General features: G+C 38.5%; 2 protein-coding genes across 18 annotated transcripts in view; both read right to left on the bottom strand.

The window, feature by feature from the left end:
• Positions 1-9,714, bottom strand: part of prom1b (prominin 1 b) — a 28,028-nt gene extending 18,314 nt beyond the window's left edge. For 8 of the 17 annotated variants that reach the window (XM_032530994.1, XM_032530879.1, XM_032530982.1 and 5 more), the window contains exons 1-2: positions 9,087-9,713; positions 156-217 (exon numbers count right to left, since the gene is read on the bottom strand). In XM_032530994.1, the coding sequence (XP_032386885.1) occupies positions 156-217; positions 9,087-9,357 (333 nt within the window). In that variant the 5' untranslated portion in view covers positions 9,358-9,713. Of the gene's footprint in view, positions 1-155; positions 218-9,086 lie in introns of all 17 variants that reach the window. The other 9 variants (XM_032530988.1, XM_032530888.1, XM_032530931.1 and 6 more) reach the window with 3 other exon arrangements.
• Positions 9,715-11,154: 1,440 nt separating this feature from the next.
• tapt1b (transmembrane anterior posterior transformation 1b) overlaps positions 11,155-20,226 on the bottom strand; it is an 11,782-nt gene continuing 2,710 nt past the window's right edge. Inside the window, exons 4-14 of the mRNA XM_032531014.1 lie at positions 19,228-19,390; positions 18,969-19,104; positions 18,282-18,379; positions 18,123-18,192; positions 17,873-17,953; positions 17,560-17,669; positions 16,924-16,983; positions 16,057-16,125; positions 15,870-15,946; positions 15,544-15,716; positions 11,155-14,511 (exon numbers count right to left, since the gene is read on the bottom strand). Of these exons, the coding sequence (XP_032386905.1) occupies positions 14,258-14,511; positions 15,544-15,716; positions 15,870-15,946; positions 16,057-16,125; positions 16,924-16,983; positions 17,560-17,669; positions 17,873-17,953; positions 18,123-18,192; positions 18,282-18,379; positions 18,969-19,104; positions 19,228-19,390 (1,291 nt within the window). The 3' untranslated portion in view covers positions 11,155-14,257. The remainder of the gene's footprint in view (positions 14,512-15,543; positions 15,717-15,869; positions 15,947-16,056; positions 16,126-16,923; positions 16,984-17,559; positions 17,670-17,872; positions 17,954-18,122; positions 18,193-18,281; positions 18,380-18,968; positions 19,105-19,227; positions 19,391-20,226) is intronic.

The following is a 20,226-nucleotide window of genomic DNA, read 5'->3' as shown; positions in this document are numbered from 1 at the left end:
CAGTGTGTCAGCCAAGAGATAACAAGGCAACCGAATATCAATTTTTAAAGAAGGATGTAAAGGCAACGTCAAGTGTCAAGATAGAAAAAAGCATTAAAAAAAAGAAGGTGTAATTACTTTAAGTTACAATCAATGATCACGTAATTCAAACGTACCTTTCTCCATTCTTCTAATTTGATTCCTCCCATGTTTTGTTGAATGACTTTAACAATCATATCTGAAAAAAATAGAACAGATGTAAGTACACAAGTTGTTCAATCGCAGAAATAGTCCAACAGAATTTGGAACACGGTTTTACAGTTAGTATCTGGTTTGTACGTTACTCATCTGCCAATTTTCACAGACAATCAAATACTTCCTGTATAACATTTGACAAGCTACGCTGGAGTGAAAAATCCATTCACCTGTTCATGAGCTGATAACAGATTATGAGGATTCATATTTTAATTCCTACGGACAGTATTGCAAAGCATTTCCTCATATATCTTACAGCTGTGTGTTTTTGTGGAAGCTATTAAAACCATGTAGTTTGTCAATGAGGCCTGAAGTTCAGTCCAGCTGTCTGTGTTTATATAGGTCAGCCAACACTAAGCCTACCTGGATTGGGACTCACCCACTCAGCACGTAAACACAGATTCTTACACACACACACACACACACACACACACACACACACACACACACACACACACACACACACACACACACACACACACACACACACACACACACACACACACACACACACACACACACACACACACACACACACACACACAAACACAAACACACACACAAACACAAACACACACACAAACACACACACACCAGAAATTTCAAATACATGTGGGGGGGGCAACTTTTGCCCCCATTGTCTAAAGAAATCAGGGCATTTCTAAAGTTTTGGGGGCTCTTTTAAAAATAGTAAAGTTGTTGTTTTTTAATGTATAAAGAGCCCAGATTAAATCACCACCTTGTGCAAATATATCTATATATAAAAAGCATAATCTTGCTATTATCAGTGCATTTATATGTAACATCACTGTTTGTGTGACTGTATTCTAGAGATGGAAATAAAAATAAATAAAGTGAATGAATATAAAAATGATGGTTTACGATTAGGACATTTGAATAAAATGGTAAACATTCACACACACACACTGTATATATATAGACTGTATATATTCAAAATCTTGGAGGAACTTTATTATTTTATATTGTTATTAAGTTATGAAAGGACCTATATTGGGAAAGATATACCAAACATTTATGTTTTCTTTTGTTGAATGATTGGCTGCAAAGCAACTTTCTCTAAATCATGTGAGGTTTTAAGTCTTTGTTTAAAAAGTAAAAATGTCTGTGAATAAGCCTTTCTAGTGAGTAAAAGGAGCTGAGATTTTGGACGCCTTTTGAGATCATGTGGCTAATCCTCTCAACACCATCCTCATCTCCTGCTGGGAGGTGGCTGTCTTAATTTTCTCAGAACTGTTTATTACAACGGGTTCACCTGCAGGAAACCTGACTGTCATTTAAGGTGGAGACATCTCCCTCGTTTAACTCTGCAAATGCAGCATATGAGCACATCTGAGTCATGTAGATGCCACCTGTTGTTTCTCAGGTACTTAGTTAGCATAAGCCATGAGGGCAGTTAAGCTTACACAGCTTAGTTCAGCGACCCAATAAAAGAGGTAGCTACTGTAAAGGAAAGGAGGAAGGGAGGGCTAAACGACCATCAGAGTTAGACCAGAAATGATTAATTGACCATCACCCAATTTGAACTAATGTTCCTGCTGCAATAGTCAGGATGAGGAACTGATTTTGTACCAACACATGCATATGTTTTGTGGTATTTTTATGTTTTCAGTAACTGTTGTGAAGAGCTACCTTTGATAAACCAACTTTCTTTGTACAGTAATGTTGTCGGTAATGAACATTCTAAGTGTGTGTCTCTTCATCTTTTTATAATTAAAGGCCTTTAACGAAACCCCAGTTGGATCGTTAAGTGTGTTACTTAAGTTAAACAAGGTGAAGCAAACATTGGATCCACAACAGAACAAACACACAGGTTCATTCAGGACACCCTAAGGCTGAAAATGTCAACAGCAAACCATCAAACACTGCTGCTAGTTAGCTGTTGTGATATATAAGACCAAACCTACAACCCTCTTACTGTAGTGTGTAAATATAGGCTCGCACAATCCCCTACGCTGACCTGCTTTGAGAGATTACTGGAAGGTGTGGGCCCAAGCCTTATGCAACCTGACAATCAGCTGTACTTTTTATATTAAAGGCCTGATTTAAAGTAAACACCAGTCTTAACAGTCTCAGATCCACACACACAAAACACAGAAGGCATTTTGCATTTGCTTAACTGCACCCCCCTCCTCCAACAAGGTTCATAGTTACTTTCAGAAATGTATTACCCAACGCTTACACCGCAATATTGTTTCTCTTATCATGGCAACCGCACTTTAAAATTCCTTTTGTTTGACGGCATTTTACTTACTCAGTCTACCATATTTTCATTGTCTATTTCTTGCCTGTATTTCTTGCCTTGTATTTCTTTCGTGCTTACTTGTTTGTGTGTTATTGTTTTGTTTTTTGTTTTTTGCTGTTGCTGCTATGCTGCTACTGTAACGACAGAATTTCCCCGTCGTGGGATAAATAAAGTATAATCTATCTAATCTTTTATGGCGCAACTACAGAAAAACATTGCATTTGAGATTATTCAAGCTTTTATATCTTTTAAGACAAAGTAAGTATTCAGTGGAAGTGATGGCAGTAGTTCACAAACCATGTTGGTCAGTCTCAGCTCCCTGGACAGTGGAGCTGACTTTAACATTTTGAACTCTTTGGAGGAAGCACATTGAATTCCAGTTAACCATCCGGTAGAATGTATATTTCAGATTACATTCAATGATTTAAAAAAATAGAAGAATGGGAATAAGGTGACCATGGCAGAGTTAGAGAAAAGTGGCAACCATGGGCTGTCAGTTGCCCTCTTTGGGTCAGCATCACCCCTTAAAATGAAGAAATGTCTGCTTGTGACCCCTCATAACAGGTTGCACATGTTTACAGTATGATCTGTAAGGAGTTTAACCAAAGCGTGATTTTCACATCTGAGATTGTATCTAAAAGGAATCGGTTCAACCTGTTTTGGTTGAACTATCCCCTATAGGACAAGAAGAGAGAGAGAAAAGCCTAAAAAAGATATACACAAACAATATATGTCCCAGAAACATGTCTCCACTACTTAATAGTTACCACAAGCATATGAACGGACATTGTCTTGACTGAAATGGTTTTGAAACAAGTTTAACACAAAGGGGGTGAAAAAATGAGATTGCAGCTCTAAAATGTAGAAGAGCCAGGGTCTCTCTGTTTCTACAATTTGTATTACAAGCCACAATGTAAATAGGAAGTCATGTTGTGGGCTGCAGTTCAAAAGGTGATAAGCATAAGTCATGTCAGATTTGCCAAAGCAGTTATGTAGCACTTACTGTTTGTTAAATTAAATATTTCTAACTAATTGTCTGTTTTTTTACACAGTCTTACCAGAGAACTTACTTCTACTTACAAGGCTAGGAGTACAGTAAATGCATATACAGGACACTATGAGCTAAAGAAAGGTACACAGCCCACTGGGAGCAGGATTAAAACAACACAAGGATTATGTTGTATTTTTGCCTGTTTGCACTAGAAACTTCATAGGGGCTTCCCACAAGAAATTCTATTTCATGTTAACAGTGTAAAGAGACTGACTGCAACAATTATTTTCAATACTGATTAATCTGCCCATCATTTCCTTGATTACCGGAAATTGAGTGATTGTTGGTTTTTAAGTTATCAGAAAACAGTGAAACCCGACATTTATATAGTTTACGACTGCATCATAGGTCTAAGAATATCAGCAAATATGTGAGAGGCAGGAAGCAGCGAATATTTGTTATTTTAGCTAAAAGAACTGACTTAAACAATTAATTGATCTTCAAAATTGTTGCCCATCAATGATCAGTTAAACGGTGTGTCTCTTGTTCCAGCTCAACAGGATTTAGGATATATTTAGGATCCCCATTAGCTGATGCAGAACATCCTCACTCTTCCTGGGTTCCACACATAACATAACAACATGACAACAGATTAGAGAATATTAAAATGTCACTGATGATGATGCACCTTACTATTGATGGCCCACTGGTGCTAATGGCACTTTATATTTTATGATGTAGAGATGGTTGCTTTTGTGTATTGTTGTTGTTGGTTTAGTGGTTGTGTTGTTGCCTGTCTGTCTGTCTGTCTGTCTGTCTGTCTGTCTGTCTGTCTGTCTGTCTGTCTGATCTATCTGAATTTCCAAAAAGATCAATAAATGTCTATCTATCTAGCTACCTATCTATCTAGACGTTAAGCCAAAACAATCAAATGATATTCAAATCAGTAAAGTATAACTAACAATATTTTTCTCGCAAACATATTACTACCGTATACATATTCTTAAATCATATCCACTTATTACCACAACTTACTATATTAATATACACTAAATTCATGAGCACTGAATATACATAGATGTTGCCACCTTACAACCTACTCCTATAGATTAAATATAAAATAAGAAATGAAAAAAGTACAGAATGTACTGGCCTAGAGCTATTAGGTGTTGCTTCACTTGTTTTTTAAAGCTTGCTTTATGTGTGCTTTAGCAATCTGAGCTGAGATACCATACCCAAAGTCTATCAAGAAAAAAACATTGAAAGCTCTGTGTTTGCAAATAGTTAAGTGCAAGGAAGATGAACGGTAGCTGCAATGTAAGATGCAGATGTACAAAGTGTTACACATAAGCTCAGTGCTCTTCCTCTGGTCTCTGGTTTGTTTGGGCAGCCAGTAAGCATCAATACATCATACGCTGGAATTTTTGGAGGGAGCACTTCCACCTTTGTCTTAAATATCCTTAGCATGCAACTAATTTGAGTGCGATAGGATTTACGATATGTGCTTCTTGATAAACAACTTGTTTTTCAACCAATCACAGTAATTAAGGCACCAGGACTATGACCCACTTTCAGTATCCATGTGTATGTGTGCACATTTGTACGTGTGTGTGTGTGTGTGTGTGTGTGTGTGTGTGTGTGTGTGTGTGTGTGTGTGTGTGTGTGTGTGTGTGTGACAATGCCATCTGTAGCAGAGGTAGCTGTGCAGTGTTAGCATTAGCCCTGCAGATGCTAATCCTCTAATCTACCCTGTGTATATCAGAGGGATAAGACACAGCCTCCTCACACAGTGAAAGAGTCCAAAAACACTTCTTCATCATAAAAACACCCGTCACACAGATTTGAAAAAGAGGGATGAGCGAATAAGCGGAGAAGGAAAAGCCAGAGCCGGTCGTGAACCAGTGATGAACCCTGTGGCAGTAATTCACACTCGGATACAAGCTGCTCTACTGGAAACCCGAAACGATAACGACATTATATAATATTAATATAACAGGGATTTGTGGCGATTTTGCCACATACTTGTTGTGAGAATGTTCAACCTTAGACAATCCAATTGATTTGACAAGACCAATCAATCAACTACACTTCCTCAGTATACCTAACACTGATTTGCGTTTCTCTATCTTAACCTCCGGTCAACCTCAGCCCTGACCCCAACTCAGTCACCTCTGTAACAGCTACTTCTAACCTAACTCAAGCTCATACCTCAACCATGGACAGCAGCAAGAAAACATTTGATGGGGTGACAGAATTCAATGCAACACTAGTATCAACATAAGATACGTTACTACCAAGGAAATATCCACGTATTATACTGAAGTATACTGAACTGAGATGTATAGCACATTAACAGATTTTTCTTCAGTTTCAGGTGAGAAACATTTGCAGAGACACAACCCTTGTCAGCCCTTTTGTAGCTTTTTTGCAAAGTTTAACCCTTGTGTTGTCTCCCCATCAATTATGAACTTGTTGTCCTCCCGTGTCAAAATGTATACACTTTTCTTTTGATGTTTTTTCTCCATGTTTGTGTCCTTTTTTTAACGCTTTTCCCCCCCACTACCACCATTATATAAACCACTAATAGCAACTTGTTCACACAAGTTTCACACTTATTCTTGGAAGTCATGCTCAATAAACCTAAATTCTATGAAATTATATTATTTTTGAGTTGATAAAAAGCAGAACTTATGATTTATTTTGAAAAGTTAAGATCAGAGGATGTTGAGTGCATCACAGACAGATTTTTGCGAAAGTTTACTCAGGATACTCAGTTTTGAAACCATTTAAACATTTCTATAAAATCCTATAAAACTGAATAAAAGACCCCAAATTCAATGAAAGTAGTCATTCATTTTACCTGTGGATAGCGTTGAATGAAACCTTCCATGTTATGTTGGGGCAATTTGGTTGATGCAAACCCACATTTCTGATATGGAAACTTTAATAAGGGGTCAAATTTGACCCAAGGAGAACAGGAGGGTTACTGTAGTACGTTTGCCTGCTACATATGCTAACTAGTATTGTTTAGCAAGATTTAGGGAAGTCAGGGAGAAAATGATGCAGGTGTGGTTATATTAAATTGTGTTTATATGAGTAAAGACCTTACTATATTAGCCAGAACAACATTTTAGAACAGTCGTAGCAGTGTATTACATTACCTTCAGTTCTTACCTACAATATGTCCAAAACCTGTTTCCCATGGAGGTTAATGCTATGCTGTTTATCTAATGCTACAGGACTTTGGATAATTCTATGGTTGTATTTTTTCAAACTTACCTTCACAGGATGTAAAACTATGTGGACCAAACCTAAATGACTATTGTCTATAATTCATACAGACAGTATTTAACATTTAAAATGTTAACAAATCCTAGAAAGACAAATATAAATATTTTTCTAAAAGACTACACAACACACCAAGTAACATCAGTGAGTTAATAACTATTACAACCAGTACTGCTCTACAGGCAACAGTGCACTACTACATGCAATACTCATAAAAGTATATATAGGTATACTCCGTATACAGTAAAGAGAAAGAAAACAATGTGACCCTTTGTACAGTTTGGGGTACTTTGTAATGCGTTTATAGTTGTAAAAAATTATTTTGATTTACATAATGAGAAATGTTAAATTAGGAGGTATAACTCAACCAAATACTTTATTCATAGTATACTAATTCAGTCTCTTATTTTTGCCAAAGACTGCACATACATAATTCTGTCACTATCAGGCTTTGTTTGAAACTGTTTTATCTTATTTCATCTTTAAGCTGTTTGAGTAACATGCACAAATAATCACAACAATACCTTTATAGTTTTTGGATTCACAGACAAACGGTTAAAAAGGAACGTTTTGTTGAGTTTTTTTAGGTGATGAAGTTTCTTTATGGTCATCTGAACCGACCCAACTGATTGCCTTGTGTAAATGCTGTAACCAGTGTAATTAAGAACCTGGAGGTATGTGTGTGTGTCTGTGTGTGTGTGTGTGTGTGTGTGTGTGTGTGTGTGTGTGTGTGTTTCATGTGTGTGAGCAACATTCATGATTTTGCATACATATGATATGTGATGTGGTAGTGTGTGACATAACATCCAGGTGGTCTCTACCTATGTGTACATGTGACAGTCATCCATATTGGAAAGTCCCTGGCGGTAGCAGCATATGGTCCAGTAGATTAAGGTATTATGCAGTGATGCAGGTGACTGAGAAAGCCTCTTCTAATCGCTGATCTGCTAATTGATTACCCAGCCAGCGGCACTAACCCTGGACACCAAAATGGCAGCAACTTAAAACCTTCAATCCTATTGCATGTCATGCTCCAACGTGACCACTCATAGTTATACAGAAGACAAATACACTGCTTTGAGTAGGTTGTAGCCTACAGGGTGCAAAATTAACTTTTTCGTCCACCAGCCAAATGGCTAATGTTCAAATTTTGCCAGCCATGCAATAGATTACAATTGTTTTGTTTTTTTGGCTGGTGAGTGAAGCAAATACCAGCCACTTGCATATTTTACCAGCATTTGGATGGTGGATGGTGCTAATTTTGTACCCTGGTTGTAGCTCTATATATCCGTCACTGGATTGTACAGACAGATTTTAATACACCAGGCAGCCAAAAGAGCAGCATTCACTATGTATGTATTGATCAAGTGACAGACCTGATCACCTTTTAACCTCAATAATTTTTAGCACAAGCCCCCAAGAGGATTACTAATAAGCTACGACAGCTATTGATCCCATTAATCTTGTAACATTGAGTTATGAGCTCAAAAAGCATTTAAAGGATTTTTGAGACCTAAAGATGTGTAAATATCCAGTATTTTACAAAAAAGCTAGAAATTAGAGGAACAAGTCTGGAAAAAAAATGTTGTGACAGTAATTTGTATATGTTTGTTTAATTGCATCCCCTATTTGAGGTGTGACAGACCCCTACATACATATCAAACATGTTTTATGCCCATTCAGACTTTATACTACTATGTTTAATTTGTAATATTTGTAAAACACTGGACAGATGCCATTATACTGTAACATGGTCATATTGTAACATAGATACACCTAACGTGTTTTTTGATCAATTTGTAATTTATAACATGCATTTTCATTTATACGCTGAAACATCTTTTTGTCCTATGTATACTACGTAAACATGTATTTTTTAATTTACTCCAATTTACTGTATGTAGCCTATAGCCTACATTTCCTATCCTGTGTATACTGAGCATCTGTGGCAAAAAAAACCTTTTGTCTTATTTTATTTAATCTTACCACTATCTTAAGTATAATAATCTAAATGATTTCAGGTCACACATTCTGTTTGACGGCCATCCACAAAGTTTGTGTCCAATAAAAAACATTTACAGTGACAATAAAGGTCAATAAATGATGAGTCACAGAATTTGGTGGAAAAGGCATTGAATTATTAAGTAGTAGTTTGAGCTTTGTGTTTATCCACAATTACATGTAGGCTATCCAGAAGAAAAATGAAAGCCCTGACAGCTGTCCTCATGTGAAAGGAATAAGAAACAAGAGTGTGAAGATGAAGAAAGAAAGGCATGGATGGGGATAAGGAGGAGTGAAAGATAATCTCACCTTTGGGAAAGGGGTTTGGTTGAATAACGTAGAGAAACGCGTGGACCATGTGGAAGAGGATCCCTATGGGCCCAGGCTCGTAGTAAGCGTGGGTATCATAAACTGCTGCCGGTACAAACCCAAAATCCAACGGCTCCACCGGTGGAGGGGACCGCTGTCTGTGGATGTCCGCCCGGGCCCTAGCCGGGGTCCCGTCACTCCCATCCGCCTGCTGCTCGCCGCTTGTGGTCCCCCAGCAGAGCAGCAGGACGAGCCAACTTGTCCACAACATGGCTCAGAAAAGTCCAGTTTTGTACAAAAAAGAAAAGTTCAAACTCCAAGCCCCGGTTGTATTACAGTCTAGCGGGGGATGGAGAGGGGAGACGGGCTGGTGACTTGAGAGGACACCTGTTCGTCTTGGTGGTTTGTCCCTGCAGCTCACAAAAAAAACGTCCGAAAGAAAACTTTTAAACTTAGCATCCAGCGGTCGAGGTTCGAGTAGCCGTTAGCTCCTGGTTTCTCGGTACGGACGCATTCCAGACATTTTCCCGGAGACCTTCGACGACTCAAGAGGACCAATAGCCGAGGATGAGCTCGTTATCTCGGTGTCCTCATTCTCACCGGCCGGCTGCGAGTAGCCTAATCCCGCGTGCACGTAAAGCTCAAGAACGCTCGTGCTCGCTGAAAACTCAGCTGCCTGGTGCTTCTGTGGCGTGCGCGCGACACCGCTGGTTCCGTCACCTGTCATCTGCTAGCTACAATGGTGGAAAGCATAAGTAGGCTACATTTACTGAATCCATGTGGCTAGTGCTTGTCGTTTACTTGAGTGTTTTTTTCATTTTCCTGCTAATTTATACTTTCAGTCCACTACATGTCAGAACATAATATAGGCCAACATATTAGTTTCCAGATTCAAATTAAGAATATAGGCCTATTCTGGGGTAATTCACAGATTACCCAGCGACATACTCTGACATTATAATTACAAATATAAAACTAATGTAGAATTAGTACTGTCTTGGTACATTTTGATGGTAATATTTTACTTCAGTAAAGTTTTAAATGCGTGATTTAGAAAAAGGTCAGTCACCAGATTTAGTCACTGTACATCAATACACCTCTATCGTCAATTTCATATAAATACATGACTCCTAAATAATATTGTTGATGACATTTTTACTTTTTCACAATGTCACTATTGACTCATGATCACGCGCATTTGTAAAAAAAAAATGTGCCTGCCTGCTGGTCTGCCTGTAATGTTTATGCAGCTAAGAATTGAAGTGTGTTTGTAATTTTACACCTGTAGTCACCTATACAGCAGTAGAGGTCAGATAGCAATATGGTGTTAGTTAATGAGAGAACTGAACTAGAAGATAATCTCAGATAGAGGTCAGATAGCAATATGGTGTCTGTTAATGAGAGAATTGAACTAGAAGATAATCTCAGATAACCTGGAAAAAAAACTGACAAACCTCCGGCAAATTTGAGATTTGCTCAGTTAGGCCTACAACTGAGAAAGGTCTGGTGTCAACCAGGCTAAATCTCAGCAGGTCTCTGAATGAATGTAAGGCAGGTCTACTGTGGTCACTGAGCAGCTGACCTTCAGCTCTGACGTTAAATAGCTAGACGGGTAAGGCTTGTAAAGTTTTGGCAAGCACACAGGGTTTGAGTTCAAAAAAGGGAAAACCCAGGGTTCATAGCCTGGTTAGGTCTTTGATATATCAGCACTCTCCTTCATCCTCTGTCATCTCCTTGCATGGCTCACAGTCACTTACATATATGACACTACACTGGTTACATGTAGGCCACATGTGATGTGAAGTGTGCTGACGTAATCAAGAAAATACAAGTAATGTATCCAGAGGCAAATCATTTATCAGAGTTGGAACCTTGAAATAAAAGTCCCTGTGTGTGAATGACTGTGATGACAGACCCCCTCCAAATGGCCATTCAGGGGGAACAGTGGACTGCAGTGTTTGCCCTGTGAATAGAGCCTGCAGTGACTCCTGAAACACATGCCACTGTTCTCTCTTTCTCTTTCTCTCTCTCTCTCACACACACACACACACACACACACAAGAAAGGGTTACAAAACAAAATCTTGTTTAATTCTCCTACCACATGGGAGATGCATTACATACTGTAGATGGGTTGTACATGAAAATATAAACAATGAAATGTCCGATGTATACGTCTTTAGGTAGTGAGATCCATCCACGCACTGCAAATGATCTCTTTCTGTCTCACAAAGACACACACAAACACACATTGCTCTGTCATGATCCACACTCTTCATCCTTTGTTCACAGGACTGCAATTTCTTATTTTATTTACTGTCCTCCAATAGTAAGGTTGGATTTAAAGGGATAGTTTGGATATTTTAAAGTGGGGTTGTATGAGGTAGGCTACTTATCCATAGTAAGTGTATATGGAGGTTCGGCATGCCCCTAGTCTCGCGTTTCCAGACCTTCCTACACAGCGCTGTGGAGGAGGGTCTGACGAGTCCACACAGCATTGCGGGATGGGAGAAAAAAGTGCTCTGGTTCACAGGCATTTTTTTAAACCAATCCCAAGCATCTTAGGCGGTGCTATGCGCCGTACGGCACAAAGGCCCCTGAAGTAACTTGTTTTGGTGAAACGTGTACGTTCAAAGGTTTTTTTTTGTCTTGAAACAGAAAACTCAGATTGGTCAGATAGTCTATCTAGTGGTCTGCATTTACCCTGCAGAGATCTGAGGAGCAGTTAACCATAGTCCTCAGAAATCAGCCGGAGTTTAAAATGCCAACACAAAGAAAGCCCAAGGTAATGGATATCTGGCCTAAATGAGGGGCATTCAGCGGAATTTCTGGCGATACTGAAGCAATCGCGGAAGTGGAATGTCGTGTATGTAGACTAGCACGCCCCCAGTTTTGAGAAACTAAGTAACTTTATGAGCCAGAGTATACAGGTGTACTTTTGCAGAGGGAGACTTCCGTGGAAAGGGTTGTTTTATAGTAAAGTAAAACGGTGAAAATATAGTGTACAACTAAACAGATATTGTTTTTTTTAGATGGGCCTTTTCTTTAGGTGGCTAAAATACATGTTTTGCTGCTGGCCCCATAAGCTTCCTTGTCATTACTCCTGTCTGCTTCTCATAACTGGGGACGTGCTGAGTGCAGATACACTGACTATGGATAAGCCTACCTCATACATCCTCATTTCATTTATATAATATCCAAACTATCCCTTTAGCCCTAGTTTGTGCCTCTCATGTATTACATTTAATCTTTTTTTTCTGAACAATGAATTTCAGGCAATCTTTGAAGAAAAGAAAAAAAAGATGGTCAGTTAACCGAAACATCTTTAATACTATTACAAGTGAACGTGGTATTGTGTGCCATCTATTTAATCTGTTTTTAAAGTTCCAACTATAATTCTTAGCCTATTAATTTATGATCTTCCTAATCCCTTTTTTTATGATTAAAACAATTAAAAACACAAATAATACATGTAAATAAGATACAATCACAGTAAATGATATAGACAAATTTTATATTTCCCTTCTGATTGTTAGAAGAGTCTTTGATGAATTTGCAAATATTTTCAGAAGATCAATAAGGATTGCTAGAAGACCTGGGTTTTCCAAAAATCTATATAAAGATTTTATTTATTTTTTTAAACAGAATGTGTTTGTGAGCACTGCGGCACTGATCTAATGAAATGGAGGGTATTGACATGAGAGGCAAAACTTGGGGCTAGGTTGCCCAAGACATGCAACTTCTGATGAAGTTCATCATGATCCACTTAATTTGTCAAACTTTTGCAGCTTTTATAGCATCTAAAGACTGTTGGGTACACATTACAAGCATTTGGAAAGAGTTTACTTCCATTAACCAAAGCCAGCAGCCGATGACCACAGCAAACAATGCCAGCAGCCTGTGTCAGACAACAGCTCTCTGGCAAATGAGAAAATGCTGGGTTCACACAGTGCTGCTGATATGATCCTTCTTGATTCTGGTTATTGACCGGGGATTCACCCTCATCAGCCTTCTGGTATCCTCAAATATTTCACCTGCATACATGTCATCTGAATAATTTTCATCACTGTCAAGATAATGGTAAAGAATGTTAACTTGATGGTGGTGTGCCAGTGTCACACACCATGAATTTGAAACAAGACCAAGAACACAGTGGTGTTCCACCAGGACGTGATTATCTGTAGGCTACATGCTTGAATGATGGGTGTACAAATGAAGCATACTGGTAAAAAAAAATAAAACTTAAAAATGAAATATCTTCCAAACTTGTCGGACTTTGAGTCCACTTCAAAATAAATACTTCTGTCTTTGCCAACAGGCACCATCTTATCTCAGTGCTGCAAAGTAACTGTATCAATACAAATCGCATGATGCTAAAACTTCCAAATTTGTATCCGTGCCTAAAAAAAGTCACCTCTGTGACCAAAGTCACTGCACGTATGATTGTACTTACTGCTGCCATGTCTGACAGCTATGGACATCTGGGCTCACCACAGTAGCTCACTTTAAACAAAGTCTTTTTAAAATGTGTGTTGGTGAGTGTGTGTCTGCAGAGCAATTTTAAGATTTCAACAATGTGTTTATGTGAGTCTTAATCCTGCAGGTCAATTTTAGAAAAAAAAAAAAAAAAAATCTTAATATTCTTAATAAAAACTTCATTTCAAATATTCAACTGAAAATCAAATTGTTTAAAAAAAGTTTTGTTCTTTTAAAAACAACTCTGCGCTGTACATATAATTGTGCTTTTGAACAAGTACTCGCACAGTCCAGCTGTCATGTTCCTGTGATCAAACAGCGACCCACGTTGTACTATTTCACACGTGCAGATTTGTTTCTCTCTTCGGGCTTTGCTCCAGCTCTGCATGCCAGTTTTGACCCATCATCATCATCATCATCCGCAAGCATGTGTGCGGGTTGCCATGGCATCCTCAAAGTCGACCTGGTTCACGAGGCGTCGACTGGACTAGATGGAAACATCTGAAGCGGCCTCTGATGCTTGAAGTAACAGCGTTATGCCTTTGCTGGTTTTGTCAGTAATAAATAAATAAATACTCCTGGGGTCAGGTGCACAAAAATATGTCGAGTCTGAGCATGCTCCATGACCCGCGTCTGATCCCTGAAACTTGCTGTTTCAGCAAGCAGGACAAACTGCCTTGTTGTTTCGTGCGACATTCAGTCTATTCTGTTGCCACAGATGGTGAAACGGTCTATTTCCAACAAATCTTTCTTGGGCGTTCTGTGTTCAAGTCTGTCCCCTTCCAGTCCGGTGTTGGCGTTAATGATTTTGTCATCGTCTTCCTCGTCGGGCGTGGTCAGGAATGTGTCCGAGTCGCTCTTGGGGAGGATTGGGTCAGAGGTCTCTGCCAAGTTGGGGGGCGGAGGATTGTCTGCTGCCAGTGATATTCCTCCTTTGTCATTTGTGGGTTCTATAAGAAAGCGAGTGGCAGAGTTTATGGTACAGTAAGCAATTGTACAATCATAGCTTAGCAACTGTAACTAGGCACGGCAGGACTGGAAAGCTTTGAAATTCTCTTTACCGTGTGCATGGGGCTTTAGTAAGAGGGGTAGTTAGCCCTCAAATAGTTTAAAGGCTGGTAACCATCACTTCTAAGGCCAAGAGGCACATCATTAACTAGCTAAATTAGTGTAATGTCATTCACAACTAGAACATCCACTGTGTAGTATTTTTTGTACAAAAGTCAGATTGTGGATGTTAGAGTAGGGCAACGTTAACAGCTCGGTCCTGTTACATTTTGGATGATTCAGAGTCCAGCAACATGAAGCCAACATTATCCGAGATTTTATGCCGAAACCTATGCCGGACCCTACGCAGTAGCCTGACGTGCACCTCTTGAAAAATGTAACTATACATTGTGGCAACACACGTTGCTTGACTGTGGCTTTGTAGTGTTACATTTCACCCAACTCATTTCCTGGTTCTCTCTCTCTCTCTCACTCCATAAACATGAAATCAAGTAGAAGGTTAACTTTTCCTGCTACAGATTTATAAGTATAAATTTCAGACCACTTGCATAGGCTACGGCAAAAGCTCTGTGTGGAGCCTCCGCAGAACCATAAAACAGCCATAAGACCACCATCACAGGTTTCTTGATTTGAAATGATTCAGCTGGAAACATTAAAGTCCTTCAGAGACAATGTTTTTGTTAACAAACATATGGTGCTATAGTTTAATCAGCTTGCCAACTACAGCGGAGGAAAAAAATAAATAAATAAATAAATAAATAAATAAATCGACCAATCAACGATCAAAGATCCAATGTTTTGAATTTCAAGTGGTAAATCTGTCGCTGTCATCATTGTAAACTGCATACAGTATGTAACATGCGAGAATAGAAAGTTTAACAGGCATAGCAACAGTAACTAACAAAGATAGGATTTAACAAATGCTGTATTTAACCATTTAGGAATAGAGAGGTAGACAAACTGATTATTATTACCTTGCTGTGGAGAAGTGTGAACGTATTTGGTGCGGTGAGCTCTAGAGTTTGCACGGCTGGAGACAACAGAGGGAGGAGGGTCTGAGAGCTTCTCTTCCATGTTGGCCTGCTTGACGAACACACAGGAGGTCCCAAGCAGAACGATACTGTTGAGCACCTTCAGAGTGATCATCCTGCTCACACACACAGACAGACACACAGACAGACACACACACAGACACACACACACACACACACACGTGTATTAACAACTAAGCACACACATTAAGAAACACTAGTACTGCAAAGGTGTGTTTAAAACTCGGGAAAAAACAATTGACATTTACCCCAGGTAAAACAGCAGCACACACATAAAGGAGAGCGAACCCTGGATCTTCACCGAGCTCATTACGACTCTGATCAACTGAAAAACGAAACGCACACACATATTCAAACTGTGTATATACTGTGTATAAGTGTTTATACAGTCAAAATACACAATATGAGTGGATATTTCTATAAACAATGACTGACCAGCAGAGCTAAAGGAAGGGGGATGAAGCCCATTCTTCTGGATACTGAGTCACTGTAGTCTGTGTAAGCCTGGAGACATATTTTACAATGCATTAACAACAATAAACATATTTTTTCCTACCCAACCAATGCATTAGTCATTCCATAACAACACTTATAATTATTACTTGTCAAATCAGGAAAGATTAGAGGCTAGTACTTTTTTTTTATATTTGATTTACTGGATCAGACCAATACAGACATTTTTTGTCTGGTTAGTTTATCTATAAACTATGTTGTCAGAGAGAGCTTAATGTAGTGCAACTTACAAATCACAAAAAAAATAGAAGGAAATGAACAAGCACAGTTGTTTTGTCCACATTTTCTTAGATTGCAGTGCATTGAGCTGCCTGCCACAATGAAACCGGTTTTACAATGACATATACTTATTTTACAATATAGGTTAAAGGAAACTTTATTATCCCAGACGGGCAATTAGATTTACAGCCAGCAGGACCAAACACCAGACAAGCAATCACAAATGAATAGATTTTAGCCATAACGCTCACCCGTACTTCAAACTTTCTCAAACTTTTATGACCCGACTTAATTTGACCTGAGCAATTAGCACTATGTTTGTTCTCAAGTCAATTTAATATATATGATATATTATGTATTTTAGTAGCACAGTGGAGCACCAGAGTTGGGTTATTTAAGAATGACGTATACAGTATAAAAAAACACATTGTTATGACTAAAGTGTATAGTGTATAAGACAAGAATAAATACACCCCTTTACTGTGTCCTTGTGTCCATAACAAGAGACCCAACATGGGATCCTGACCTCAAGTTTGAGAAATGTGAGACATTTGAACTCATTTCACTCACATTTTTCTGTCGACTGCTGACAAGGTCAAAGGCAAGGCTGGCTCTGTATTCCCCGTATACCTGGAAAATGACAGTAACACAGCATTAGTCAGCCAAAGTGTAAACATCAATCCAAATAGGAACTGCTAATAGCTAATAGCTGCAGCATACTTTTAATGGTGCAAATTAGCCAAAATGTAAACAAACATGGGGTAAAGTAAACAGGGCTCAAGTTAACCCACCGCTGACTAACTGAATCCATGGTAACATTGTACTTCCTGTTTACATCCTGCAGAGGATTATTAGGACCTATTGTCCTAAAACTATACTACAATTAACATGCAAACTGATAGAAATAATGAACATCCCAACTGTAAAAAGCAATACATGTACAGTATGCCTGGCTAACATATGTAGTGACTGTGCTAAATGCCTGTAAATACAAAATGGATCCGTCTATGAGGACTGGAAGATGTTAAAAACACGATTTAAAACACTAGAAAAAGCTAGTAAATGGACCTAGAATAAGATCATTTTGCCAAATTTAAATGTATATTTTTGGACTGTCTTTAAAACAACTTTGCTCCTTTGGCAGTCACACTTAACCAAAACCTAATGGTTGAACTGTGGAAGTACTTTATGCAAGATGGGACTCACATCAGCACTGATGTCATTGAATTTGGTGATGAAGGCGTGCTTCACAACATCCACGGCAACCTCTGAGGCAATCACCATGACTACATCAGGAAACAGCACCCACAAGTGGTCTGAAGACAAACATTACAAAATGATTAGTGTCACTATTCAATATAATATTAGTTATAAAAGTCAGTGACCGTGTTAAAACACAAATAGAGGACCCTATGATGTACCTGAGCAGTGTGATGTAACTAAGTCAAAGTCATATACATAATTCAGCCCTTAAGATATTAGAAATGTTATATTTTCTGTGCTTCGCTGCATTAGTTACCAGGGTTCCATGAGAACTGCTCCATGTTTCTCAGACAGACGATGAGCAGGAGGATGTAGTTGGTGAACCTCTCTTTTATGTCTGTGGGAAACAAACAAATCAATCCAGGATTAACCTACTTTGTACTCACTGCAGCTGAGCTCAATTCCACAAATTTACCTTGTACCAAATCACCAAGTTCAAAAGGCGGAGTTACAAAATATCCACAGTCCACTTATTTTGATTGTTTTAGGTATCGTTGACCACTTACCACTGTTTGACATCTGGAAAAGGTTGTTCTTCTCAAACTTCTTGAACACACTTCCCTTGATCTCCACAAACTGCAAAAAAAGAAATGTACATATTAAGGCTGAACTTATTCTGCACGCACTTTAGTTGAGTTACATGGGTCTGTGTGCATCATACTCACGTTGTTTGACATCATGATGGTGAGCAAGGACTTGTTGTGGGAGTTGAAGGCTACGTTGAGAGTGGTGGCCTGAACCATGATGAGGATGGCATGGAGAACTAGATACACACATGCTGAGGAAAAGAATACACTGAGGACTACAGTAAAGAGTATCATGCTCTGTGTTCATTCTAATGTAAGTCCACTAAAATGGAGCTCCCTGGCATTCTACTAGTCTGAAGTAAAGCTATGTGAGGTTGCAACAAATGATTATTTCATTATTGATAAATTGGCGTATTATATTCCGTTAATTAACTAATTGTTTTATCAATAAAATGCCTGTCAAAGCCAAACATGACATCTTTAAATCGCTACTGTTGTACGCAAATTAGTCTAAAAAAAAAAAAAAGATAGTTTACCCTCACAGATGACATAAAACCAGTAAAAACTCTAGCAACTTTTGGCCTTTTGCTTAAAGAATAGACAAAAGAAACAGTCACAGCTTCCCACCATACACAGATTAGAGCTATTTTCGCTGCAGAACATATGTCCGAGCCTCCTGGACGAGTGAACTAGGACTCAGTAGCCTACTTGTCAGTTAACGGTAAAAGATTAGTTAACAAGGTCAGCTATCTGTCAGAAAAATGCATGTGTAGTTATAATTTTCACAGACTGTCAACAATTACAGGTCCTTCTCAGTGAGGATACAGACGTAGAGCACAGCCATGAGGAAGTGAGGAATCACGCCTATGTGCGCTCTCTTCTTCTCCTTGGGTTCTGTGGCTGTCCAGTACAGAGCATCCAGGATGTCCTGGCCAAATGATGAGAACAGGCGGTCCGCCACCTGGCAACACAACAGGGGAAGGACGCAATGAGAACGATTGAGATGGTGCCTCACTGTACAGATCAGTGAGCCATTGAATCAGAGTTATCAACAATTGTTTTGTGCAGCATAATCTGGGTGTACCTCTAACATGTTGTATATGATGTACAGTTTGATGACAGACTGTCCTCTGATGAGGTGGTACATCATGGAGTAATCCACATAGCTCATCATAGAGTAACACAGCACCATAATGAAGCCTTTCAGCACATCACACACCTGGGCTGGCTGGAGCAGGCGGGAGCCACTAAAACACACACACAGACACAAAATACACATGGAAGAAATGTTCACAGAACAAAGTCACAAGAAGAGAAAGAAAAACAGGGTTATCCGTTTAGCGTTGAAAAAGTCAGAAAAGGCTCTAATGCCCTCTAGAGGTTAAGAACACTGATCGTTTCTGTTATCACACAAATGTGGACATTCTCATGTGAAGCTATTTACCAGAACAGATTAGTCAGTTTGTTCCCAGGCTGTGACTAACAAATATGTTCTTATTTAATTAAAAAAATAATAGTAATAACTGATAAATAAATCGGTCAATGAAACGTGAAAAGATACAAAAACAAATTCTCAATTTCCTTAAGCACAAAATTGCATCTTCAAATTGCTTGTTTTATCCAACAGGTATTCAATTTACAGTGTGACTATTTGACATGTTTACTTTATAAATGACTTGATTAATCTCAACTCAATCTATTATCAACATTGTTAAATGTTCTATTGATTAACAAACTCTTAATCAACTAATCATTTCAGCACTAGTTTGTAGATGTAGACACACATTCAGAGAGAGGAAACACTTTCTTTTAGAGCAAAAACATTCAGTCAACATTTAAAACTATTTCTGATGTTTCATAGACCAAACAATTTGAGTAGTAGGTACAATAACTGATAAGCAAAAGAATTGTTAGCTGCAACCCTAGTTTATCACTTTATCACTTATACTGCATAGTGGATGGAGATATTAATATCAACATATTATATATCCAGAAAATATATATTTATTAATTATGGAATCTAATACTACAAACAAACAAAAAAAAGCAAAGTCTCTTCTGTCTGAGAAAGCTAGCTAAGTTT

The sequence above is a fragment of the Etheostoma spectabile genome, chromosome 2, assembly GCF_008692095.1.
Source record: "Etheostoma spectabile isolate EspeVRDwgs_2016 chromosome 2, UIUC_Espe_1.0, whole genome shotgun sequence".
Classification (NCBI taxonomy): domain Eukaryota; kingdom Metazoa; phylum Chordata; class Actinopteri; order Perciformes; family Percidae; genus Etheostoma; species Etheostoma spectabile.
The sequence above is the reverse complement of the archived record's forward strand: the minus strand, read 5'-3'. Positions and strand labels throughout refer to the sequence as shown.